The sequence below is a fragment of the Anopheles moucheti genome, chromosome X (genome assembly GCF_943734755.1).
Source record: "Anopheles moucheti chromosome X, idAnoMoucSN_F20_07, whole genome shotgun sequence".
Taxonomy (NCBI): Eukaryota; Metazoa; Arthropoda; class Insecta; order Diptera; family Culicidae; genus Anopheles; species Anopheles moucheti.
Genome location: NC_069142.1, coordinates 6,244,457 through 6,271,214, shown reverse-complemented (window position 1 = coordinate 6,271,214; position 26,758 = coordinate 6,244,457). Strand labels below are relative to the sequence as shown.

Sequence of the window (26,758 nt, the reverse complement as noted above, 5' to 3'; positions counted from 1 at the left end):
GAGAGAAAACAAAAAAAAACCGTTTTGCCGTTAAATTAACTATCCTTTGTTTGCTTTTTGAGTATCTTTTTTTAGTAGACGAAAAAATATAACATCTTCCCCATTTTGCTCTCATTTGGCCCTACTTTGACTGGCTACCAGGTTCCAGTTTAGCTACCTTGTTTGTGAGTATAGTATGTGTGTGTGTGTATACGAATTCATTTCGCTTTTGAGTTGTCTCTCCTCCCCCTCTTATTCATTATAGTTCGGTTTACCATTATCCTCCCATTTTATGTGAGTGTTGGTGTGTGTGTGTTTGTTTTTTTATTTGGCATACTTTGGAATGTGTAATGCGCCAATGATAGGAGTATGAAGTATGGTGGGGAAACTAGGAACCGACCAACAAGGAAAATGGTAGGAAACTGACAGAAAGCGGAAGAGGAAAAAGCGAAACAAAAGAAACATAAACACAAGTCCTGCTTGTGTTCTGCTGCCTTCATTTCCCGATTCCTCCTTGCGTAAATGATTTTACTATTGCAAAGTTTATCAACGCTGTTTGTTTGGGGAAGGCAGCAAACTCTCTTTTCAACACATCCAAAATAGACCAATTCCGAACCGATACCGTGTGTACGTGTGTGTGTGTATTCCCTATTTACAGAGTTTACAATATAATAAAATTAACTAATGCAGGAGCCAAAGCAAAAGCGAACCCAATTTCGCCAGCATGTGTGTGTGTGTTTGTCTATAAAACCTACTTCTTTTGTGCGCATTCGTATTCGTCCCTTACATTCCGACCATTTCCTTTCTCGTACCATCGCAAAAAGCACAGAAAGCTTTCCCATTTCTTTATCTTTAAATACGGCAGAGTTGAACGCACTTTTTCTAATTCCCCCTTTTTTTTTGCAGTAAATGAGTTGATGACAGGTGTAAGCTTTTTTTTCTATCAGTCCCAAAACAAACCAAAACAAAAGCATAACATAAAACTAGGAGGCGTGCGCAAATACATTAGCCAAAATAAAGCTTTGTGTAAAGTGTTTCTTCACTTCTTGCTGTTTCCGAACCGTTCTCGCCACCAGACCAGGTGCTCCGATTTGTTTGCTGTCATTCATTCGTTGCGTCTTTGCATAAATATTCACTCTGGTTTTGCTCGTTATTGCTGATCATAGGGGCTATCACGTAAGGCTTCTGCTTAAAATTTTGCTAAATTAAAGCTTTGGCAGCTTCATTTTTGTATTCGCGAACAAAACAAAAATGAAGAAAAATCAAAGAAAGTCAGAAATGATAGATAAACCATTAGACCTTTTAGATTGCTTTGCTATGAAGCAGAAATCCAAAAAACTGTTTAAATGACAGTGGTATCAGTGTTACAATTTAAAGGGGCCAGAATGCACAATTGTGTATAACAAATTAATGAAATCAGCTCAGTTGTTTAACATTTCAATACAAAACTTAAAACAATGCGCAGCGGACGAACTAAGCGTTCCGGACGATTGCAATAAGTGCTGCATGTGAATCCAATTTCAATGTAATTAACCACTTTAGCTGGTTCGTGATAGCATAGTACGCTTAATTTCATCAGGTTTACGTGATAGACACTAATCTCCCGCATTCTGAGGCCTTCCCGCGCGTGCTCTCCGGGTCAGTCTTTCTTGTCCGGCATTTTTTGTTGTTTGTTGTTTTGCAGCAACACTAGCAGTGTTTCGTTCCGGTCCTTCTTTTTGATACTTCTTCATTACACCTTTGGCCTGCCACTACTGGAGAGGGCTCTTTCTGTTGCGTATTTTTTGTGTGGAAAAGGGTGGTACGTTTAGAGCGTATGGTCCCAGGGTTCAAATGCAACAACTAAGTAGTTAATCCTGGTGGGCAAAGACAATGGAGCTTTCAGTTCACCAAACAAAAAAAAAAAACACGTCAAAACTATAGATTGAAATGATTGCTAATATGAATGAGCAACTCCTCTCCCTCTTGCCTTTCTATCTTCTCTTCGCCTTTTCTATTGCAATCCCGGTTTTGCTTGCACTTATTGCTCGTCAGTTGCAGGACTGTTTACGCCTTGTATTGCAGGAAGTTTTTGGAAGCAAACGCCTGCTTTCCCATCACCGCGGTGACAAGTATCCACGGTTTTGCATGCTTTCGTTTGCGCTACTAGTCATCATCCACGATCACGATCAATGGCGTCGTTACGGCTGAAGGATGGGGGCCACCGTTGCCGACACCGACTGCCACCAACGAGCCGCCGCCCACCGACTATCATCGGGATTGGCAGGTGTCTTCCTTTTTGTGCATATCGATCGACGCGGGCAGTGCCGTGGGTACGGACGAGGGTGGTAAACCGCCAGCGGACGGTGGTGGGCCTCCACCGCCACCACCACCCGGTCCACCACCGGGTGTGCCGCCCATTACGCCCGGTCCGTTCGTGGGTGTGGAGGAACCGTGTGCCTTTAGGGAACCGGGTGGACCACCGGTCGCACCGGGCGTACCGGATCCGGGCGGATGCCCAACGGGTGGACCGCCCACACCTACCGTGCCACCACCGCTACCGGGTGGTGCTGCACCGGGTGGTAAACGATGGTGCGATGGTGGTGGTGGCTGCTGTTGCTGAGGTGGTTGCTGCGGCGGTGGCACTGGACTGGGTTCCTTGCCCCGGAAGTGAACCGCCGTTTGGGCGGCATACAGCAGGGACGCCTTCGCTTCCTCCGCCCGGTACGCATCCATCAGTGGGTTGTACCGGAGCGAATGATGCAGCGGATCGAGCCGATAGTCCCGGAACGGATCCGGACCCCAGGACCCGTGGGGTGGAAAATGCGTCGGTAGCCCCATCGATGGGGGTAGCATTGAGCGTGACAGATGGCCACCTGGAAGCATATGGGCGGCCGGATGCCGACCGGCCATGTAATGGTGTGGCATCATCGACGGGTGGTAGCGCGGATCGCTGGCAGCTGCGGCAGCAGCCGCGGCCGCATGGCTCCGCAACAGCAGCTCATCATCCTTGCGGGGTTCCTCCTTGATCCGAATGTCCAGCTCGGTGCCGTTCCGGAGCGGCGACCTATCACGATTGATCGAAGCAACAGCGGCTGCAGCAGCCGCCGCCGCCGCTGCCTTCGATTCCCTTTGCTGTTGGTGCAACATCCGCTCACGCTCCATTTCTCGCCTTTCCATATCACGTCGCTCTTTTTCCTTGCGCTCGCGCTCACGCTCACGTTCCCGTTCCCGTTCGCGCTCCTGCTGCTCCTTACGGAGCTTCTCCTCCCGTTCACGTTCACGTTGCTTCTCGCGCTCTTCCCGCTCCCGTCGTTGCCTTTCGCGTTCGCGCTCCTCGCGTTCCCGTTGCCGCTCGCGCTCCTCCGCCTCGCGGCGGGCCGTTTCAGCCGCCAGGCCCGGGTCTTGCTTTATCGGTGGCCAGGAACCACCCGCTCCAGGTTGCGGTCCAGGTGGAAAGCTACTAACGCTACGTGGTAGTGCACTAAAACATAAAACCAAATCAATTAGTTCCTTCTCCATTTAAACACACTCGAAGGATAGGGGATACACATTCAGGAACTCGAAAAAAGATATAATTATTGTTGATAACTATATACGGCTTCTAACATTACATTGGGGCCATTTTCGCGTACGAACCCTTGATTGACTTTACGTTGTTTTGAAAGACAGTGGAACTACATTATTTCTGTGTGTATTAAATTAAAAAATCTTCCAGATATTCCTGGGAAGCAGATTTTTTTGTGATACGAACTTTAAGTGAATGCAAAAATAAAACTTTTTTTCGAACTCTGCTGACTGTATATCTTCCCTAAAGCCGAGCCGATTTGGACTCACTTGCGCCACGGATCGTGTAGCGATCCCGGGATCTGCGATCCCATCGGTATGTCTCGCGAGAAGGGTGATAGGCCGCTGAACGGTGAACCACCGTACGGTGAGGCATACCGCCCAAATGGTGAAACGCCTGCAAAACGGACAAACGAAATGCATCAGTAACGGGATGTGGCAGCCAAAACGAACTTCCGCTTACCTATGTGACTAGCCGGGGAGCTCATGAAGCTGGGCGGCAACGGTGTCGACTCGTATGGACCCGGTCGCCCGGGAAGGCCTCCTGGTGGGAACGTGGACGACGGCAGATCGTGCGGACGTACCAGCCCTGCTGCAGCAGCGGCGGCCGCCGACGGTGGATACATATGCGACGGTGGTCGCAACATCTCCGAAGCCGTCTTGATGGAAGCCGCCTTGTCCGGGTTCTGTTTCGCCTGATGGTGGTAAATTTCCCATGCAATACGAACATGCATTGCGTTCCACTTTCCAGTTTTCTATACGAGTAGATCAAACGGAGGGAGTACAGAGGGATATCAGTCAAACTTTCACCACTCTACATCTTCAAAGTACACGTCCAAGTAGTACATGTGTGTGCGTGAGTGAAGGTGGGTCCGCGTTTTGTAAATGGTGCGTAGAATGATAATATTAGGGATGGTGGCGATGATGAAAATGGTAATCTTACCTTTTTGTTCGGATCAACCGGTGGCGTCTGTTGCTGCTGGTTATGAACAGTGTTGGTGGATGAAGGGGTATTTTTGTGGTAGATGATGATGTAACGAAAATGGTACACGACGTGAAAAGAAAAAGGCGGTATATGAGTAAAAGCGTATGGTGAAATGAGAAAATTAAAAACATAAAACATTTTCTTATTCTACTGGCATTGTAAGACAGTGGTGGCGTACACGAACCCATGCATTTAAAAGGAATGGACTACATTTAACGATATTTCATACGTTTCATACGTTTGTTGCAAATGAAAGTCCTTCTAAGTCCTTCTGAAAGTCCAGTGACAACTAATATATCCCTATTTCTCTTGAAGATGTACAGTACAAAGGTACAGAAATTAATATCTTTGTCAATAAGTTCGACCTTAAGATACACAGTACAGAAGTACAGAAGATGATACCTTCATCAAGATGTTTCACCTGAAGATCTTTAGTGCAGAAGTACAGAAATTGATATCTTTGTCAAGAAGTTCCACCAGCACAGTACAGAACTACTGAACTTGATGCCTTCATTTAGAAGTTCCACACTTAGACGATGTACAACACACATAGATGATGTCCTCTAGTAACTAAAGTCTAAATATAACTGAGCTCACATAAATTCTGAAGAACATATTTGGAATCCATTGGCCTAATCCGGTTGCCAACTCCCAAGAGCGCAACGGCTTAGGCTTAGGTATATATAAAAGTCAATTGATAGAGGGTTAGTAAGCTGTACTTCAATGTTCTAAAATAGCACACCCAAAAATGGAAAATGAACAATGAACGTGAAGATAACACGGATGGAAATAGGAGTACAAGCAGGCCTGCGTCTTGTATGATGCATTGATGATAAGCTCCAACAGCTACGTACCTTCGGCACGAACGATTGTAGATGACTCGGTGGCACAAACTGTGTCGGTCCGCTCAACCCGGGATGGAGCAAACCGGGCGGATAGCCCGGATATGCCGGCATCCCGATCCCCGTACGGTAGAAGGGCGAATCGACGGCACCTATTTTAGGCACGTCCTTGAAGAGGGTCGGCGGAAAGAGCGTTGGCGCACCACCGGCCGCACCAGGCAGCATCGGTTGATGCTGGTGTTGATGCAGATGCGTGTGCTGGTGTTGATGGTGGTGCAGCTCTTGGCGTAGATACGGTGGCCCGGGTGGTACCGCAGTCAATCCACTACGGTCCAGAAACCGGTTGTCTAGCTCACGCCGTAACATATCAGCCTGGTCGGAAGCTGTTGGCGAGAAACGGGATGAGTAATTGAAGAATGTATCTTAGACAATAGACCGCTTCTAGAAGCTTCAAGTACCTTTTGTGGAGAAGAGAGATTCGGCCGAGAATGGATGTGGATGCGTGGCGGGTGGTGGAGCTGGTGGTGGCGGTGGTCCGGCAGCACCTGGTGCGGATGAAACGGCGACACTCGCCACCGACAAACCGGCCCCGGCCGGACTGGCCAGAGCAACGCTGGTCGGTGGTGGAATCGGTGCAGCGAACAGTGGCGCCGCCGGAAACGTTGAAGGCGACGACACCGCGATGGAGGTGGACGTTGTACCGACCCGATCACTTACTGACGGTGGTGGAGGTGTGGGACGTGCGTGATGATGATGCTGCTGCTGCTGCTGCTGGAGATGATGGTGATGGTGGTGATGAGACCCGACCGTAGACGAGGAAGACGAGGACGAACTGTTATGTACACCGGATGAGACCGCGGGCGAGTTCACGTGGGATGCTATCGATACGACGGTGGGTTGCCCGGGGATGGCTACACCCGGTGGCCACCCCGGAGGCACAACACCCGGCCCACCCGCACCACTGCCCGTGGTGGACGCGGAGGTGGAGGAGATGGTGGAGGACGTGGAGGCGGAAGACATGATGCTGCCTCCGATCGCCAGCGTAGTTTTAGGATAAGTGAGACTAGAAGAGACGACCGATATGGCCACCGACGGCACGCCTAGGGCGGCCGAATGAGGCCCGGAACCGCCACCGAATGCTGGCAGCACTGGCGATGGTCCACCGGCAACAGTACCGCTCGCAGCACCTGCACTGTACGCAGGTATGGTGGAGCCGGGCGTTGAGCGCGATAAACTACTTACGTTACTACTGCAACGGAAGGAAGAGGGACAAAAGATACGGAAAGATTAGTTTTGGCGGTGTTTAGGAGGTGAAGTCTTGCAGTCTGGAATTATCCGGGGTGCTTACCTATAGCTATCTCTTTCCCTGTTCGGACTATGACCCCGAGGCGAGTGAGGACGCGAAGAGACGATAATGTTTCCACTGCTACTACTGCTACTGCTGCTGCTGCTGCTGTTGCTGCCACCGTTGTTGTTGCTGCTGGAAGAGGGCGGTTGCGGATGCCCACTAATACTGTTTGGCCCACCACCACCACTGCCACTCCCGTGCAGATGAGAAGGAGGACCACCGGGAGGAATAAGCCCCGGTGGTGGTGGTGGTGGTCCACCCACCACCAGCGGATGATGATGGTGGCCAACGAGCAGTGGCGATATGCCCGGACCACCCGCACCTGGATGCGTCGGTGGCAGTAGATGGTGATGCGATGGTGGTGGAGGTGGCCCACTCCCACTACCCGGTGGTGGTGGTGGTGGCCCACCACCGAGATGCAGACCGGGGTGGGGTGGCGGTGGTGGTCCATGGCCCGCGTGCGGCCCGACGACGTCCCGGTGCGTGGGTTGGGAGGAATGCGGAGGAAGTGACGTATCGGTGGTGGTCGTCGCCGAATGCAGTGGGCCCCCACTGCCGGCCGACGGTGCCGTGCTCGAGACGATCGTGACGGAAGACGTACTGCTGCCGGCCGCGGATGAGGCGGAAGAGGAGGACGATGACGAGGACGAACTGTTGCTCGAGCTGGAGTTGGCGTTCGGTGTGATCGGGCGCACCTTCTGCTGGGCGGCTGCTGCTGCCGCTGCCGCCGCTACCGCTGCAGCCGCCTGCTGCTGTTGCTGCTGCTGGGCGGCCGCTATCAGCGGCGATGGGTCACGGTCCGATGGCCGACCGGCACCGGTTGGACCGTTGCTGGTCGGGCCCGCCCCTAGCGGTGGCTGCAACCGGGCATCCATCAGCCCGAGCCCCATGAGCGTGTGCGGCGGCATGGGCGTCAGGGCCGGATGCAGCCGGGGCGACAGATTTGGCGAGGTGACCGACGGTGGCAGGTAAGGGTTGTGCTGAAAGCTGCCGTACGGTGAGTAGATCGGGTAGCCCGGATATGCCCGATAGGCCGGTGGCAAACTGCCGAGCCCGTTCGCCATCATCATTGACGGGTGGGCGGCTGCGGCAGCCGCCGCTACGACAGCCGCCGCATGATTGCCGTTCAGCAGGGAGGCGGTGGTGGGGCCGGCTGTCGCAGACAGCGAAGGCATGCCACCGCCACCGGGCACGGCCGGGCTGTTGGTGCGCAAACCGCCCGTCGAAGCAGCGGCAACCGCTGCGGCCGCCGCTGCCGCCGATGCGGACGCTAGGGAAGAGGAGGGGATGGAGGAGGAGGTGGACGACGACGTGGCAACGGTGGTGCTCTCCAGCGAGGGATGCACCGCACCAGTTTGACCGGCGGCCGTCGCTGGTGTGGCGGCTGGTGGTGTGTGCGGCACGGAGAGGGGCAGCGACGATGGGGCCGCACTGCCGTTACTGCTCGCGCTGCTACCCACCACGCCCGCATTCGGACCGACGACCCCGGCCAGACTCCCGCTCAAATGATGACTGTTGGTGGCCGTCACCGGACCCGGACCGCCCGGCCCTAAACTATTCGAGAAGTTGGTCGCCGCACCGGCTGACGGTGACATCAGCGTGTTGGCGGTGTTGCCGACGCCACCATTCGGTCCCGCGCTGACTCCAAGAAATACTGATTTCAACGAACCACTCGTGCTGGAGGTGGACGTCGCTGGATGTTGGCCCTGCTGCTGCTGCTGCTGTTGCTGCTGCGTTTGCTGCGCTTGCTGCTGCTGGGGCGACAGCGGTGGCTGAGATTGGAGCGGTGTTGACGGTGCCTGTGAGCTACCCACCGGCGATGCAACCGCCAGCGACTGGGCGGGCGATTGCGGTGCGCTGCTTACCAGCGGCGTCTGCTGCTTCTGGGAGGTTGATATTGCTGTCGTTACGGAGGTGGCGGCCGCCGTTGTGCTGAGCAGCAGGACACCGGCGGCCGGAATCTTGGCGGATGCGGTCGGCAACAGCGGCTTATTGCTTATACCGGCCGTCTGCGGCGATGCGGACGGCTGTGGTGGCTGCTGTTGCGATCCTTGATGTTGCTGTTGCTGTTGCGGAGACGCTGCTGCTTGGTGGCCACCACCTATCGGTGTCAAATGCGTACCCAATGGTCCATTCGATACCTGTGGATGATACGAGAGAAAGAGGTTAGCTATGGATTTACCACATTGTTCAGGTGTCTAAAATAGTGTATGGTCTTGGTCTTATTTCAAACTTCCAACTTTCAACGTTCCAGAGTACCTCAAAACAAAGATCCAGAGATGATTCCAGAGAACCTTAGATAAGGCTTACGACTACATGAATATTGGTCTTTAGTTCAGTTTTGTTCACTTTGTTTTGCCATCGAAGTAATTAGCTTTGTTCAACCGTTCGAGGTTTGAGGTCCATCGCTTCTGAGTACCTTCAGAAGGGGCTTAGTGATCTTCGGTAAAACGTTATTTTTAACTCAGAATCTCCAGCCACTCCTTCCTGAAGCCTGCCTGTAGTTCAGATGCGGCTGATTGACACTTACACCAAATCCATTTTGTTGGACAGATTGCTTCAATCTTCAGATGTAAGGAAGAGATCAGTTGAAAAAGTTCTTTGATCTTACTCTTTAGATCTACTGACGAGTCTACTGGACCATCAGCACAGAACTACTGACACCTCGGGCCTTTCTCCGGAAGAAATAATACATTGAAGATGTCAGATCTCGTGCATCCGGCGGACCCGAGGATCCTTTCCATTTAAGATATCATACTCATAGAGAATGTCAGAGATGCAACGAAGACTTAACCACTCGGTATATCAGCGAATTGTCCAAGTACCAAAAGGAAAATGAAAAACCTCTCAAATGACACCCAAGCGAATCAAACCACTGTACCACTGCAACTATGGTCGCAACTTACCTGCAGTGGTGTTGACGTATAAGGCGGTGGTAGGCTTGGTGGTGGCAAGGCAGCCGGCGCAGGTGACGGAACAGGCGGAGCCGGTCCTGCACACCCGGGTGGTACCGGTACCGGGCTCGCACTGCCACCGAGCGGTTCATTGCTGGGCGGTAGCCCGGTTTGTGGGAACTCAGGCTTACGCGGCACAGCCGTCACCGGGCTGGACGCCGCCGTCACCGTTTGTTGCGTTTGTGGTGTCGTAGCGAATACTACCGAGCCACCATCGGAACCCTGCAACGACAAAACACGGACGACGATAGCTGGATGTTAGTTTGGTTGCGGACGCTACGTGGAAGTTTACTTGTTTCTGTACGTGTGTGATTACTGCGTAACATTCTTTGGAACTGCTATAGCAACAAGTCTGTCAATTAAATGAGGTTCCTTCAAAACCATCACGACTTTGTTCACACCTGGCGGAACTTCACAATTGCATTATTCTATATGAAGTTCGCAGCGTTTCTGTGTTCTGAGGATGCGCTGTGTATCGACTTTTGTAGTCCTAAGTCCTAGGCTATCAGAAATTCCATGATGGAAGTTCTATCTCTTGCAGGACTTGGGTAAACTCGAAAAAGTAAGCTTGAACAGTACTGGATTACTTCTGAAATCTTGAGAGATTTCAAAGAGTTCACGCATCGGCGCGTTCTTTATGGCGCTAGCGCTTCACGTTAGGCGGAGCCTTACAAATGTTTGAAGCGTTTGCAGGATGACTTCATTGATTGTTTGGTTGCATATCATAGATATTGTAAAAAGTAAAACACATTTTTCTCGTATGAGGAAATCTTCTGGGATATATACTGAACGAATATATCAAACATTTGCTTGTCTGGTAAGAAGGAAATGGATGACAAAAATGCGTTTTTCAGCGATACTTCCAGCTATAGTGAAGTTGCCAAAGAGGCCACAAACAGTAGCGCGAAGTAGTGGTCAAGGGCATGACGCTGCCTCCAAAGCTCACAAAATTTAAAACTGTACTGTAAGTGTCGTTGTCAAGTTATCCAGCAACAGGAATCCAGACAGGCGCAATGGTTTGAAATAGCCATCATCAAATGAATTTTAAAAGCAGATGAATATGCATAAACGCACTGCAAATGTCACCACAGATTGTCTAAACGTCATCGGCATCATAATTAGTTTGTCACACAAGCATCCACACCTCCATCGCTCGCACAAATCACAAATAGTTTGCTCATCACTCATCTAATCTGTAAATATCAACATTAGTACTAGCAAAGCAAAGAAAGGGACAGAGAGAGAGAAAGAGAGAGACCCAAGAAAAGAAAACAGCAGCAGCAAACAGTCGGCCTGTCACCGCAAACGTATCATTAAGCAAATCATTACTTCAAAACTTCTCTAAACACGCTCTTAACTGGCTACGGCCAATCTTACCAACTGCACTTCTCCACCCCCAGCCGGCATTGTTAGCCGATTGGGGTGGTGTGTCGGTTGGATGCCGGCAGCACACACATGTCAACACATGCAATGCAACTGTGCAAGGGCGTGCAGTGAACGGGCCAGCGACGACGATGAAAGCGGCGGAAAACCGGTAAGCGTAAAACGGCAAGCAAAAGTTAACGCAATGCCCCAAGAATAATACGCGCCCAGTGGGGAGAAGTTGGTGGCCAACAGGGTCCCCACTCTCTCCCCCAATTTCCTCCTCCGCCGGTGGTGTCGTTGTCGTCAGCTACAAATCTTGTAGCCAACAGCCGCTAGCGACACCTCCGCCCTTCCTGCAAAACGGCGCGGCGGGTCGGACGCAGGACAGACACAGAGACAGAAGAGCCAAACAAACTGGCTCTGGTTGCTCATAATTAAAACTGTCATCTGTCAGAGAGCTCGTGCTCCAAACCAACTCACAAGACGGTTACGGCGAGAGTTTGTCCGGCGGGTGTGTGTGATGGAGGCGACTGGTTGGGGACCGGTGAGAAAGTGTGGCACCACCCCACGCCCTCAAAACCCTCTGGGGTCCTGCATCTTCCATCTTCTGCTTTGGTTGGCTGGTACGCGCGCGACCGGGTGATTTGTAGCCGTGCTTGCTGATGTGTAGTGAGTTTGTTAAACATAGGCGTGAGCAACAAATTAGCTAACCACATACTACCGTCACCTCTCGACGGACAGATTGCCATCCTTTAGGCTATACAGAGGTGGTTGTTGGTTGGTTTTTTTTTTGTTGTTACTGTTGATACTTCTTCTTGCTATTGCTTGTCAGACGGGTGGTGTTGCAGTTGCAAATGAGCAGACACCATCTTTCGCTATTTATTATAACGTTCGGTATAACCAGCTCAGGCTAAGGATACTTTATTGCTACGCATTAGAGGAAGATTAGTGTTGGAATGCCTTCACAAGCAAGGCAGAACAGTTCTGCCGATGGTGACGATCGCCGTATCGCTGAGCGCCAAGAATCAAGGCTCTAAACTCTAAAACTCCAGATACGTTTTTAATGCTGGTTTATCATTTCGTAATCCACACGAATGTTCGCTGAATATGTGCATATTCAATATCAACTTCTTGAGAGCACGCACTGCAGTTGATCTCGTTGATAACCTCCCCCAACATGGCGCTCATTTAATGGGACAATCTACTAAGCTTTAAGGCACTGTTTAATAGCCCCTCCTTAACATATAAACGGTCATTAATTTTTGACCGAATGTACGTGAACGCCCGCGATATACGCGGTGCGGCCATAACGCTGGGAGGGAAATAGGGCAAACGGTCATAAATTCCATCACGGCCGGCACCACGGTGCAGACGAGGGTCCCGGGCGCACACATAATCTCTGCACGACCTCCGCACACCGCGCGCCAATTCGTTTTGCCGAGCGCCGTTGTTAATCGCTCAAAAAGCTAAATTATACCAATTGCGTGAAGTAATCCCCACGGATCGTAAATTGAGATCTTAGGTTATTCTCGCGCACTGGTTCTGCCGCGCTGCGAAGTTTCGCTGCATTGGCACCGGCCAAGAGACCACCGGCCGTTAATAATTAAATTGTGCTGCTTCCCTTGGCTTGTAACGTCGGTGGCTCGGTCGGGTGATGTAATTTGCACCTTCGACGATAACCAGGGAACTCGGGGATATGATCTCTAGACGAAGAACACCGGGCTACGCAAATCACCCACAGACACACAGATATTGCGGAGCAGCAGTTGCATGCATGAATGCGATACGTCATAAATCTGCTTCTGTCACTACTGCGCATTCCAACCCATGTTCGTCTGCAGCAGACAACAGTGATAGTATCGTCGAATTGCACACTCCAAACGGACATGTCTCGCATTCGGATTCGCTCCCCCCCGGTGTTCGTGACGCTAGTAAGATCGCTACAGAGATTACAAGCTCAAAAAGGAGTTCCACAGGCGGACCTCACCACGCTAGACAAGCAGTAACAGTAGCGCTTGCATAAACTGCGGCACGAAATTCTTCATTTGCTCCAGAACGAGCAACGGGCTGCAATCGTGTATTTCCATATAATGCACCGGGTGTTTTTTTGTTGTTGTTGTTCCTACTGGTTATGCGGCACGAGACACGCAAAGGCATAAAATGAAACCAGAAAAAAAGGAAGACTGAAGTTGGCTTGAGCGTCAGTGGACGCTTTCTCCACCGTCGTATCTTCTACCGCAACCCTTTACGTGTACGCGATTTCTATCGGAAAACACGTTTTCCTCAAGGAAAACTCCTGTCGTGTGCTTGCAAGATAGTTTACAACGTTGCATGAAGACTGTGCAATACAATGAAGTTCAAGTGCATAAATTCCTGACATATGCGACATGAAAATGAGATTGTAAACGCGTCAATAAAGCATTACTAAACCAATGTTACTTGGGAGTTAAAACTGAAGCTAGTTGACAGTATATTCCAGAACATTGGTTTAACCTCAACTTGATTCTTATAAATTCCTCAAGGAAATATCTTGAGAAGAAAACTTCAAAACTTTCAAGAAGAACTCAGAATTCTGAGATTTTGAAGAAGTCTTCAAGACTTTTAAGGAGAACTCAGAATTCTGAAGTTCTGAAGAAGAAGACTTCAATATTTTTAACAAGAATTCTTCATAAAGATAAAGTTTAGGGATTTTAATAGATAAAAGATGGAAATAATAGAAAATCACTGCATTGGAATTTCTTGGAGAGTATACTTCTACTACTGATCTGAACTAGCGCTTCTACGGACAACAAGGAGACCACAGCCATTTTTTTCCAAGCCTGCTCTCCACAAACCAGTTCTCCACAGTGATCTTTATCGCCGTTGGTTTCGTTCCCTATCCAATCCTGCTACACCTACTAGATCTGCTCCCATTTTTAGACATCGACCAAGCCACGGGTACACCATTTTCGGAACGCATCGGCATCGGCGTGTGCACGTCATGATGTCTCGGAACATTCTGCAACGCACCAGTTTAAGGTGCGCAGCGATCCCGTCTCCAAATCGGGGCCCTAACTCCTGTTGCGCTTCCCTCCCTCGAGGGTACTGGAGGACATCCCCCACATCCTAATAGACCGCATGACCCAGGGGTCCATAAGTGTGTTTGGGTCTCGTGTGCCTTCACTCCACTAGCAGCAAAAAGGGTAGCATACCTTCAAAGGTGATAATGGTGTCGTTGATGATCCGGTAACGGTACAACAGGAAGTAATCTACTGCCTTCTGCCTTCTTCCTGCTGTTGCGCGTAGCGTGCACAGAGGAGCATGTTTCGCTGCATGCAATCGCAAAATGAAACCGGACAGCGTGATTTAAAGTCAACTCTCCCGCAAACATTAACCTCAATAAATGTTAACCTTTTCTTGTGTTTTCTTTTCTTGGTAGACGTTTGCGGCACGATAGAGCGGACGATAAAAGTAGAATTTTAGAAAATTAATAACACCCTCATAAATAAAGTGGCAAACTACAAACAACTATTTAGCGGGCGAGACACCGAATCACCGACCGGTCATTAGCAACCCAAATTCTAATGAACCATTTGCGAATTATCTTCAACAGACTCCTGTTACGCTTGCCTACAGACGAGACATTTGTCTTCGGGCAGAAATGTCTTTTTCTCCATGCACAGCCTCCTCGTTTTTCTTCTCTGTTGCGGCTCCCCCTTTACTACCTCCGGTTGTATAAGGCTCGTGCTTCTTCAATGCTTTCTGGTTTTAAGTCCATAGCCGCAGCAGGTTTCTGACATCCGACTGGAGAGGTCAGAGACCGGCCCCGACCGCGGGTGTGGGTTAGGAGCAGCAGCAGCAGCGGATGGACACCCAATTGAAATGCATGGCTTTGGCTCCGCTTCTGGACGGTCGCGCGTTTCCCTACAGTTATGGTAGCCACAAGATTCACCTTCCGGATAGCCAAATAAATAGTGCAAACATGCGCGAATGCGAATCCAACCAGCACCACGGATGTCTTTTCACGCCAGTACATGCACGCAGGAGACAGCATCCCGGGGGTGCGATGCGTCATGGAGGGCAGATAGGGCAACAAACGCGGGAAACGTGTACGTTTTATGTCGATTTTTGCACGATGACACTCGCCTCTGTGTGTGTAGATTTTGCTGCGAGGATGTCGTTCCGAGAGGGCGAAAAACAAAATCATGAAATCAAAGAATACCAAAAAGACCGTAGGCGTGGTGTGCAAGATTGCAGGAGGCCCACCAACATCCCCGCCGTACACGGGAATGGTAGCGCAGCGCGCAGTCGATATCGTGCTGGGTGCTTCTTACTGCTTTTCGTGCCTTATTTTGCGGCACCCAGTGTGCCACAAGCCGATCGGTAAAGATGGTTCGAACGCGGCAGGAACGCGCGTGCGATCAACATTTTTCAACCCCAATCACCAACTTCCTTCCGCCTCCGCCCATGCTGTCTGCTTCCAACCGTCGAGACAACGCCGACAACGGAGTGAAAAGCGAACCACAAAAAAGAGCTACAGAGAGCCCACGCTTTCTGCATCGAAAGGAGCCATCCCTGGCCGAGTGTTTGTTCCGACTGCGTCCGATCGACGATAGTATAATTTATACGGGAATTAATTGTTTATCAACCTTTTACGATACAACGCGTTGCTGCTACGAAATCCACAACAAATGCGCGACGGCAACAAAAGAAAAGAAGTATCTCAGGTAAAGCATACACACACCCAGCATAATGTTGCAGAATCTCGTGATGTTAAGGGAGGGTGGAGAGAGAAAAGAAACCGAGGTAACAAAACGAATTGATTGTAAAAACAGGCACAAACGAAACCTGCCCAACTACTGTGCTTCAAAAAACCGCCTTCTCGTTCTTCTCGATCGAATATGGTGTGTGTGTCTCTACAAATGCACTCCGCGGGTCATAGGGAGTGCGCAACAGAGAGCAACAACAACCGCAGAAGAGATATTAATGGACATGAATTTATTGACTCCAATATTACCCATCTGGATATCCCCGCAGGGGAAGGGCGAACCGAAAGAAAGCATGGCGAAAGATCGAAGGTGAAGGTTGTGAGTCAGTGGCCTAAGAGCAACAAGATGTACGAAGGGTAGAGACTGCATCTTTGCTATAAGGTAAAGATGCAAGGTTGCTGTTTCGATGCTAGGGTGATGTATTTATGTCAGAGTAGGAATTCAACAAGACCCCAAATAGTAGGGTCACACACCATAAAGGTACACAGATGGCATCTTGGAGAATTTTGATTTTGACGTGTTGGGTCTGTTATATCCTGTACGTTTTTACATGACGTTAGTATGGAAATTCTGTGGAACTCCTACAGTAGGGTCACAGAATAAGATTCCTTGGAGAATCTTGATTTTGACACTTTGTATCTGTCATATTCTCTGCTGTTTTACAAGTCGTTAGTGCAGGAACTCTGTAGGACTCCTAAAGTAGGGCTACAGAATATGGCTTGGAGAATCTTGATTTTGACATTTCGTATCTGTCATATCTTCTTCTATTTGCATATCGTTAGTGTAGGAATTCTGTGGAACTCAGGGTCACAGAAATGATGTCTCGGAGAATCTTAATTTTGACTGTGGGACTCCTAGAGTAGGGTCACAGAGTATGATGTCTTGAAGAATCTTGATTGTCACATTCTGTATCCATCATGGTACAAAGTAGAAACTTTCTATTATATTCCTGGTTGATATGACGAACCTAAACTGGAGATCGGAAGTCGGAGACTTGTTTCAGATATCAGTGCAATTACTAGGTTAGGCTATTCCATCCAAAGACAACAAGAGCAACAATTAACTTGTCAGCTGTCAGGTTGTTGCAGTTCAATTAAGCAAGAACCTATAGTGAATGTCTTTTTTAATTATGCAGCGTAGTAGTTACTGCCCATTAACACGTGAAACTTCGCTAATGTGAGCCATATATCAGAAAATAACCCAATAATGATCGATTACAATGAAGTCTGTCATATTCACTGTTAACAGCTCTATTACCTTTCTTCTCGGGAGTTTCCCCACTAGTACATGTGACGTGACATCCTCACACCAGTTGCTTACCTGTAATGAAAAGAGAGAAAATGCAACAAAACCTTTAATATGACGCTCTATTCCATGAGACGGAAGGATAATTATAAGATAAAGAAACAATTAAATTACAGTTGAGCTACCTTTGGAAGTTACACTAATAAAATAAGCATTAATGCTCCCGTTTCAATATACGGAGGCAATGTGGAGAGCAACACGCTGCGAAATTTGAGCCACTTGCTACTAAAGGACGCACACACACGAGAGCTTCGTACAAGTTTAAAAATACATCGTATCATTATTTTTGGCATCACAGCTCTCCAACCCCTCCAAACTGCTAGCCGCACTTCTAACCGCCGCTGGAATGCTGTTCGAACAAGCTGTCGTAAAATAGCCAAACCGAGACAGGGGAAATAAAATAAACCGCACGACCATCGCACAAAACCCATCTGCATTTATTCCGCCGTTTGCAACAACAACGCGAAACATATAAACAAACAAATGTCTGGCATAAGTTACTGTGCGACTAACCAGCGCGCGAGCGATGAAATGTGAGTGTAGATACCACACAAAAACAAAACAAAAAAATAGAATAAATAAATAACAATTAAAACAATAAGCCAAACAACAACAACAAAAGTCAATAAATCTCAAACACCGTGCAGAAGTGCTAAAAAGATATTCGCGCAACCGAAGCAGAAGGAATTCGCGCATTACTTTCAACGAGCTCGCCCCCTTCTCTCTATTCCTTTACCAACATTAAGGCGCTAATGAGAAACTTCAATGAAAATGTCACTAAAAACCAAACAAAAACAAACAACGGCCATAAAATCGTGGGACGTGTGGGCGGCGGCGCGGTTGGGTCGAATCGGAACGGGGAAAATGAAAATTGAAATGCTAAATAAAAAACCCCCGGCACATTGGCTTCACCGCTGATGATGAGGATGATGATGAGCCCGGTGATGGTTGTAAAGGCAAGCGCATTTATTCTGCCTGGCTCGCTGAAAGATTTCTGCCGATGCGCACGTTCTTCGCACGAAACGGTTAATTAACATGAAACCATAAAGAAGAACAAACAAAACAAAAACCAGTAAACGCCCATATTTTTGCCCATTATTAATTGTTTTACTCGTCATATGGGAGGGTGGACTACGGTCCGGCTCTGGTTCAAGTAAGAAATAAATAAAAGGTACGGTGACTTTATTCACAAAAGTTAATCTTTTAAAGTCAGTTTTAGCAATGCATGGATCAGCGAAGGTTCATTCATCTTCATCAGAGAGATTTGGAATCATTCGTTCGCTTTGAAGATTCATACAAATTCACATCTTCGTGAATATTTTAATTGTCATTCAAAACTCAGATATTCGTGATTCGAATATTTAGACATTCATTCATCCTTTTCATTCGGCAATTGGGGTCTTTAGGTCTTTCAATTTTTCCGTCAACGGTGTTGCCAAAATATGTCAAATTTCCTTTGAAACTGTCATTTCCGAGTGGCACGGATAATCAGACACCCGGATAATCGGCGCTTCACTGCATAATAAGATAACTGTTTTTAAAAAATAGTCATTAAACCGTATAAATTATCAATAAATAAAACAGAAATACCCATTATTCAATAAAAATGCTTCAAAACTGCAACATTGTCACTGTAAAACGATCAAATGTCACATTTTTGCATAACAAAAATAAAAACAAAACCTTTCGATTATCGCGCGTGTCGCACCAAGCATTGCCGCTTTAACCGAACAAGCAAACCTCACACGCACACCAAAAAAAAAGCCGAACGAACAACAAATAAAGATGTTATCACACCGTGATTATATCACGCCTAACCGTTGTTGATGCCGCCCCCCTATTGCCAAATAATAAAATACCTCTCAACAAACGTCCAGATAATAATAACAATAAGCAAAACTGTCTGCGAAAATTTGTTGGGTAAGGGGGAGGGGAGGGGGGGATGGATGGTAGCAGATGCAAAACCATCACACAAACAAACGATAACAGTTTTACCAACCAACGCGAAGCCACACACGCATGGAAAAAGCCGGAAAAAAGGGCGTCCCGTCACCAAAAAACTGTAGAAGGTGGAATGTGTGTTTTGGCTTGTCGCTCCATTTCTCCAGCGCATCCTTTTTCCAGCCATTTTCCTGCACTGGGTGGGTGGGGGAGACGGGGCGGATTTCTTTCTCTCACACTCACTCTCTCTCTCTCTTCCTTTTTGCCCTACAAAGCGGGTCGACGACACTTCCGTAATGCGGGACGATGGGAAGATCTGCTGATATTTATCGCATTATAGCGTGAGTAGATTTGCCCCTCGAGTGATTTAACAACATGATCACTGTACTAACAATTTCACCTACACATCCCAACTGCTGCACGGTCCATATCGGAATACACACACAGAGAGAGAAGCAAAAAAAACATGCAGAACATGCGCGTGCTTTGGTTGAAGATGAAGCATAAACCATCCCAACCAATGGGAGTGGGAAAGAAGATGTCGACTCCAACAAATATAAGGGGACACAAAAAAAAATGGAAACTCCCCGGTGAAGCGAGCGGTAAAGGATTTCTTCCCTCCAGTCGCCAAATCGCAATCTGTTTTTCAGACACTTCTGTTCTTGTGTTATTATTTTTTGGTCCCTTCCCGCTCAACATTGCCAGTGAACTTCGCCCACAGCTTCCTGAAGTGCTGTGCGCGGTTCGTCGCATTCAGCCGCGCAAAGGGAAAGTCACCACTGTACACACACACCACCCCTCATACAAAAGAAAAGTGAAGCGCGAGAAGCAAAAAGTGGTTGAGAAAAGATAGGTTTAACACACACAAAAAATACACACACAAGGATTTCACTTCCAAAACCACTTTCCAGCGCTGGAAAGTTACGATGGGTACGAAGTATCGTACTAGATATTCGGGGTGGTTTTTTTTCTGCCTTTCTTAGTTTTATTTTCTTCTCGTGCTCCTTTCTATCTTTAGGTAGCAATGAAACAAAAAAAATGCCATGAAACGGCCATAGGGTAAAGGACTCACCCTCGGTAAGGAAAGGGACTTTGCACGACTCGATCCCTTCTTGACCGCTTTTTTCTTTTTTTTTTTTTGGTTGTTGCTTGAGAAAGCAGCATCTTTCCTTGCCGTTGTGTACGAAGAAGGTTTTGCAAAGAGATTGAAGATGTGCTTGTGCAATCTAGTGGTTTACGGAAACGGTCGAGATGGTCGGTGGCATGGAAGGGAACGGGAGTGGGGTGAGCAAACAGAAGGAGGAGAGAGTGATTTCCCTCTTGTGATTCTTTTTCCTTTGTGTCCTTCGTTCGTTTGAATATGATTTTTCTTCCACCGTTCTCGGAACGATTCACCCAACTCAATAAAAAAAAGGGAGCAGAATATAAGGCAATAAAAAAGTAATCTGTGCAATGACCGCCAAAAGCTCAAACACACAGGGTATGTGTGTGCGAGATTGGTGAAAAACCAAAAAAAAAAAACATGGGGTGAAAAAATTAAATGTCAAATAAAAAACCAGCAAATGAGAGGAACCCTCCCACGGTAGAGTGTGCAAAAGAACGTTGAGCAAACACGAGCTCCTCAAAACAATCTCCATTTTTATCGCGGTGATTTTATTTTTTATTGTGTAGAGGGTGGAATCATGAAGAAGAAAGGCATGGAGGATAAAATAAATAATAATAAACATTAGTAAGGAATATTTGGAAATGGAATAAATGGAGAAAGGGATCGAAAAAGAAAACAAAGTGCACTAATTTAATGAACTGTTAAAGAAACATTACTACTAAGTTGGCAACTGTAAGCAAAAACCAAACAAAAACACTACAAGATAGTAAACTGTCAAACTCATCTGTCAACTGCTTACTAACTGTCAAGCTTATCTGTCAACAGACTGTTTACTGGAGTGGAGTGAAATGTCAAATTTTGAATTGTGAGAAAAAAGCCTTTGTGCGTATTTGAGAGTATAGAAAGGGTGTCAAACACACATAAATAAAAAAAATACAGCTAAAACTAGCAAAAAAAAAACCTTAACCGCCACCGCTAACAAGCGCTGAAGCGTCAGTTTGACACACTTTATTTCCCTTTTTTATGGTTAGTTTGCACACAATAACCGAACTCCGATGGGTTTTGACGACAATATATCCTCTTTCAAACTGTTGGCGTTATGTTGCTACCCCCTGGCAGAACCCCACAACAGAAAAGTAGCGGAAAAACAGTTACCAATGGTAACGCGAAGCACTCTGACATGACGAACGGAAGAAGGTGGACCGGCCCGGAAAAATGAGATAGAGCAGAAAAAAAAAATCCCGGAAAAAAACAGAATTTACAACAAACGGAGGGAGGAGAAAGGAGGGAGTAACAGGCCAAAACGTCGACATTATTGTCTCGCCCAGCGTTTGATGGTTTTCGGTCACCGTCTACCATCGCGTTTCTTTTTATCCGCCGCGTTTTTATGCTCCCCTTTAAGATAGTCCTCCTAGCAGCCGCACACACACACACACATTTCATCCTTTTTTACCGGCGAACATCTTGTTGAGGCCACACAAAAAAAAATTATATATATGGAGAGAGAGATCGTATTAACTTTTTATTGCTACCATCATCATCTGCAAAAACCGTACCGGAATCTTTTCTTCCATACGCGGACCTCATTTTTACCATTTGCTGCTTCTTGGCTTTTTGCCTTTTTGAAGTGACTGGAGCTTAAGGGAGACGAAACCACTGTCGTATAAAATAAAAAAAAGGAAGGGGTGTGTGCGAGACCGTGCAAAAACAACCGAACCAACCCCCAAACCGTAAGAAAAGGGATATGCCATAAAATAATCACATTATGTCCTTTTTACCTTTCCCCGTTCCTTCCCCTCTCCAAGTGTTTGATTTTTTTTTCTTTCTTCTTCTTCTGCTTCTTCTTTTACGTTCCATTTTATTCCCACCGGTATTGAAGGGAGCCGCCGAAGCCCATTCGGCACCCCGTATTAAGCCGCTAAGCAGCGCGAGCGAGCAAATAATAATAATAAAATAAACGATACGGCCCCTTCCCGAAGTATTTGTTGAGTGATGGAATTGCATGATTTCACAGCGTGCCAACACCACAATATCGCTTGACAGAAACGGCAAATGCGAGCGATTTTATGCGACCGGAGGGGTAGAACCCCATCAGCGAACCCTGCATCGCACAGCGTTTTAGGGGACTGGGTGCAGCCAAACAGGCGACTGGAAGGTTAGTATCAATTTGCTGCGATGCATAAAGCACATATTGATGGGTGAAATAGTCGAACGGCAGATTGATCCCGGGGATATCCATAACTCATAAAACAGTGCAGGGGAAGAAATAAACACCCCGAACGACCAAAGATCGCTAACGGAGGAGAGCGGTGGTCCTGGAGGTGAATGAGACCGTACAGGGAGGAAAGCGGAGTAGAGGGGAAGGGGAAGGACCCTTTGAGAAGAGCGCTTCACTGGAAGTTTTACAAGGAGATAAAAATGTCGTATAACTTTCGCTTCATCCGCACTATCTGCGCGCGCGTCCATTGCTCTCCTTGCGATGCTTTCTTGAAAAGGTTTTTGCCGCGGTGCATTACGGTTGTAATGATTGTAGCATGAAATGGTCATTAGACGCTTCTCTTTTTATTTTGCTATTGGTAGCATATAATTCTCTACTTCTGTATAAAGTTTTACGATGTTTGACACGGGAGAAACCAAAAAAAAAGCTATATATATTTGATTTTTTATATATTTTTGTATTTATTCCACTACTGTAGACCTCTGATAGTAAGAGACATTATTTTATATGTATAAGAGAAGAACAGAGTAAAGCAATTTAATGCAAGAAATTCGACAGGGAATAACTTTTGAGAGAAAACTGAATAATTTTATTAAATTGCAGGGTTTTTCGAACAGCTTGAGATATTTCAATATTTTTAATTATATTAAAATTATGATTGATGTTGTGTGTTGATGATTAGGCGGTGGATGTACGTTTGATGTCAAAATGTCCACCGGTACTGTACGTAGGATTCGTAATAGATATTGCAACGCATCCAACACACTGCAGACCCATTGAAGCGGGATGGGATAAATTTGCTTACATTGGGCCCACTGGTTCCGTCCACCGAAGTGTATCAAACTATATTGATATTCACAGTAGACGGTGTCTCTACTAGTCTGTCCATGATACAAGCAAAGGGAATTTCGCATTGCAACAGGAAAAACCCGAACACAGCTTGATGCGATTTCATTTGCCATGCCAAACACTAACTTGCACTTGTGACTTCCCGTAAGCTGAGCGGGGGCAAATGTGTACACAATTTTTGCCATTCGATACTCAGGTATTGCCATTGCTATTTACTCGAAACAATGCAATAGGGTACGGGATTTTGTACGATTTCCCCCGACCCAACAGTGAGCTGCACAGTTTGAAGACCCGCTTCGTTAAACCGTAGAGATTTGTTCATCCCTTCAGCTAGATAAAAAGCGACAAACAAAGATACCCTTCCTCTAAAGGATGATTTCGGAAGGGGGTTGTACCCAAAACAACAACAAAAAAACCAACAGAAATGGCAGGACTCCTTCACACACGCAACATGTTTCGACAACCGTCCCCCAAACGGGTGGATGTGATGGACAACGTATCCTGGCAACGGAGAAGTACGCTTCGCCTGCCGGGGGGTGGTGGAATCGCAGAGGACTGGGAGCGCCCAGAATTCCCCCAGCTCGAACCAATCAACGGGCACCGGAGCGGGTCGCGGGTTTCGGGCAAAACCGGAACACACTGAGTGGTTTGAAATGAGAAAACACACACACCGGCGCTATCCTTTCCCCGCGCGCGCGCGCGCGATGAAGTTGCCATGTCAACAACGGTTGGAAACGTTTGTTTGAAGCATGTGCTTGGCCCACACAACACCGGAACGAGTGGAACGATTTGCAAAACCGGCACACGGCACAAAGCCAGCGTACGTGACGAACGTTTGCGAATACACAACCCCGCAGTTGGTCCGGTAGCATCATGTCCAGCTGCCCGAAGTCCTCGTACCATCCCAGCAGTGTACATCAGATGTTCCGGCGCACTAGAGAGAGCTAGATTTCACGCAACCGGACAAATCCCACCGTCCCAATGCGGCTCACATGAGCGTACTTTATATGTGCAGTTGAACACATCCAACGTCCCAAACCTTATATTCTTCATATATCCCAAAAACACGCAACACATGCGTACCATTTGTGCACCACACGAGCAAACCATAACCATCCGTACGGAAAAATCGACGACCTCGCAAAGAAAGAAAGAGAGAGCAAAAAAAAAAAAGGAAAAACAGTCCCAGATCCGAACCGGAGAGCGCTCCTGAGGCTATACTACTGTCTCTATATATCGTACGGCCGTACCCGCCATTCCCCGGTGCTGATACGAAATTTGATTTTGAAGAGCTGTACACGAGAAGTATCGCCTTGTGCAAACAGATGACGATGGGCGACAGAACAGAGGAAAGGAAAAACACGAAAAATGAGCCAACTTCTCCTAACCGGATATATATGGGAGGTACCACACCACCCGAGGACAGAAGTCAACTGCTCGTTGTTGTGCTGCTGCACACATACATACCTATACAGGTAGGTGCAAGCGTTATACCAATTCCTTGCATCAATACCAACCGTGGATGCAGTAGGACTCCTATCATCCCCTTCGAAACACTAGGGGGTAGAAGCTGGAGGGGTGGTATTGTGATTCCATTTGGAGTAGCAAAATATGACAGACGCTGAATGGGATTGCAGCAGCAACAGCAAAGTGAATCCCAACCATTATCCTTGCACCAAGGGCAGGTGTATCGTTTGCATCAACTTTTTTGCAGTTCCCACCCTACACACACACACACACGTTATTCGAGAGATTTGCATACTGGTTGCAAGGTTGCTTCGCACGCAAGTACTGCAAAGCTACTACTATGTTGTGGCGGGAAGAGAAAGGGAGTTGCAAACAAAAAAAATATCTCTCTTCAAGGATTTTGTTTTTTCGTTGGTCCTCCGACAACCATTCGGCAACATCGTCCCATTCGACGCGGTGGATGAATTCCAGCCCAGCTTTTCGGCGTAAGCATATTTTCCAATCGTATCATCTTTTCTGTTTTGTTTTTTTTTGGTTCCCGCTTGTGTTTGCACTGCACAACCCCCCCCCGTGCCTCACTGACGCGAAAAGTTGGGCGCTTTATTTTTCCACCCCCCCCCCCCCCCCCCCTCCCCTTGGGGTTCCTCCCCTAGACCGAGGGGGGATTGTTGGCTGCTGTGCGGATTTCAATTTCGTTGCCGTTGCCATGCGATGATGCCTTCCACGGCATCGACTGACGGCACCATTTGCCAAGGGTTCTCTTTTACCAGCTTTTGCCGAATACGATTATGACCCCCAGCCCTTCGCCGTGAAGGGGATGTTCGCGCGGGAAGGATGTGAACTCAAAAGGATACGGGATTTTCACATCTTTCAGCTATTTCACCTGCCGAGAGAGAGAGAGAGAGAGAGAGAGAGAGAGAGAGAGAGAGAGAGAGAGAGAGAGAGAGAGAGAGAGAGAGAGAGAGAGAGAGAGAGAGAGAGAGAGAGCTGCATGCAAAAGGATCCCGTTGATGGGGGGTTTTATATTTTCTTTTTTTTTTTTCAACCCCCACCCCCCTCATTTTTCCGGACGTGCTTTGCTATGCGCGGTTACGTACAAACGGCAGGTTGATTGCTTTTGCGTTTTTATGCACCCAATGTTTGCTGAGAAGCAAATCTATTTATATTGCCCCGAACGGTGGCCCCCCGAAGGGGCTTTTGGTGGGGCGGCGAGGTTGTTGCTTAGCGCTACTATTTAATAGCTTCGCAGCATAATAAATGCACGGTGACGACCAGCCCCCCCCGAACACGGCCGAAGTGTCTGTAAAGCCCGGCCAAATATGTGCAAAAAAAAAACCATCTAAAGTGATCTGCTTTTTGGTGATTTTTTCTTCACACGGACTCAGGACTGCAGGGGTGCTAAAATCGGAAAATTTATTTACAGTCAATTACCAAAAGGGGGTTGAGGGTTGGGGGGTGTGGTTGGTACCCGTTAACGTCCCCAATAATAGCCGGCTAACAACAGCTTGTTGGGGAACGTACAGTGATCGACGAGTGAGAAAGTCGCCCTAATGAAGTTGTTTTAGCTATAAAATAATTAATGTTTTACTTCTACACACACACACAAACACACATTCCGGTTGGTTCATTAAAAGTGTTAAAGATTGCGGCTTAATGATGATCCCACCACACCAATAGAGCAACCTTATTATCACCAATTAACATACGCGTAAAGCAATAAAACTTATGATGACACACCCGCGACGGGTGGTCCACCTATCCAAACCACCCCCCTCCCCCTATTATTGCTTCTTCTCAACCCCCTCTTCCCTCCCCCTTCTCACCCCACCTGCCTACCTCGTCGTAATAGTCAGGTAGGGTATGGGAAAACTTTGCCGTTTCGAATCGCTTACCGCAGCCATTTTGTAGTTTGTCTCTTGCAAACAAACCAATTAGACAACTTCCTCGTAGTGCGCCCGGCCAGCGTATCGTGCGGGCTCTGCACCGAAACAGAAGGAGTTTGCTAAACCTTCCTCGTGGGTTGGTTTGTTTGCTACCTTCAACCCTTAAGCGAGCGCATGGAGCTGCGATGGAGTAACGAACTACCCACCGTAACCATACGATCCC

General features: G+C 47.7%; 1 protein-coding gene across 1 annotated transcript in view; it reads right to left on the bottom strand.

Annotated features, from left to right (window-relative positions):
• Positions 1 to 298: 298 nt before the first annotated feature.
• The window catches only part of LOC128307045 (neurogenic protein mastermind), a 77,576-nt gene continuing 51,116 nt past the window's right edge, over positions 299 to 26,758 (bottom strand). Inside the window, exons 4-10 of the mRNA XM_053044761.1 lie at positions 6,701 to 8,841; positions 5,811 to 6,601; positions 5,365 to 5,735; positions 4,469 to 4,501; positions 3,989 to 4,280; positions 3,796 to 3,922; positions 299 to 3,442 (exon numbers count right to left, since the gene is read on the bottom strand). Coding sequence (XP_052900721.1) covers positions 2,230 to 3,442; positions 3,796 to 3,922; positions 3,989 to 4,280; positions 4,469 to 4,501; positions 5,365 to 5,735; positions 5,811 to 6,601; positions 6,701 to 8,841 — 4,968 coding nt within the window. The 3' untranslated portion in view covers positions 299 to 2,229. The remainder of the gene's footprint in view (positions 3,443 to 3,795; positions 3,923 to 3,988; positions 4,281 to 4,468; positions 4,502 to 5,364; positions 5,736 to 5,810; positions 6,602 to 6,700; positions 8,842 to 26,758) is intronic.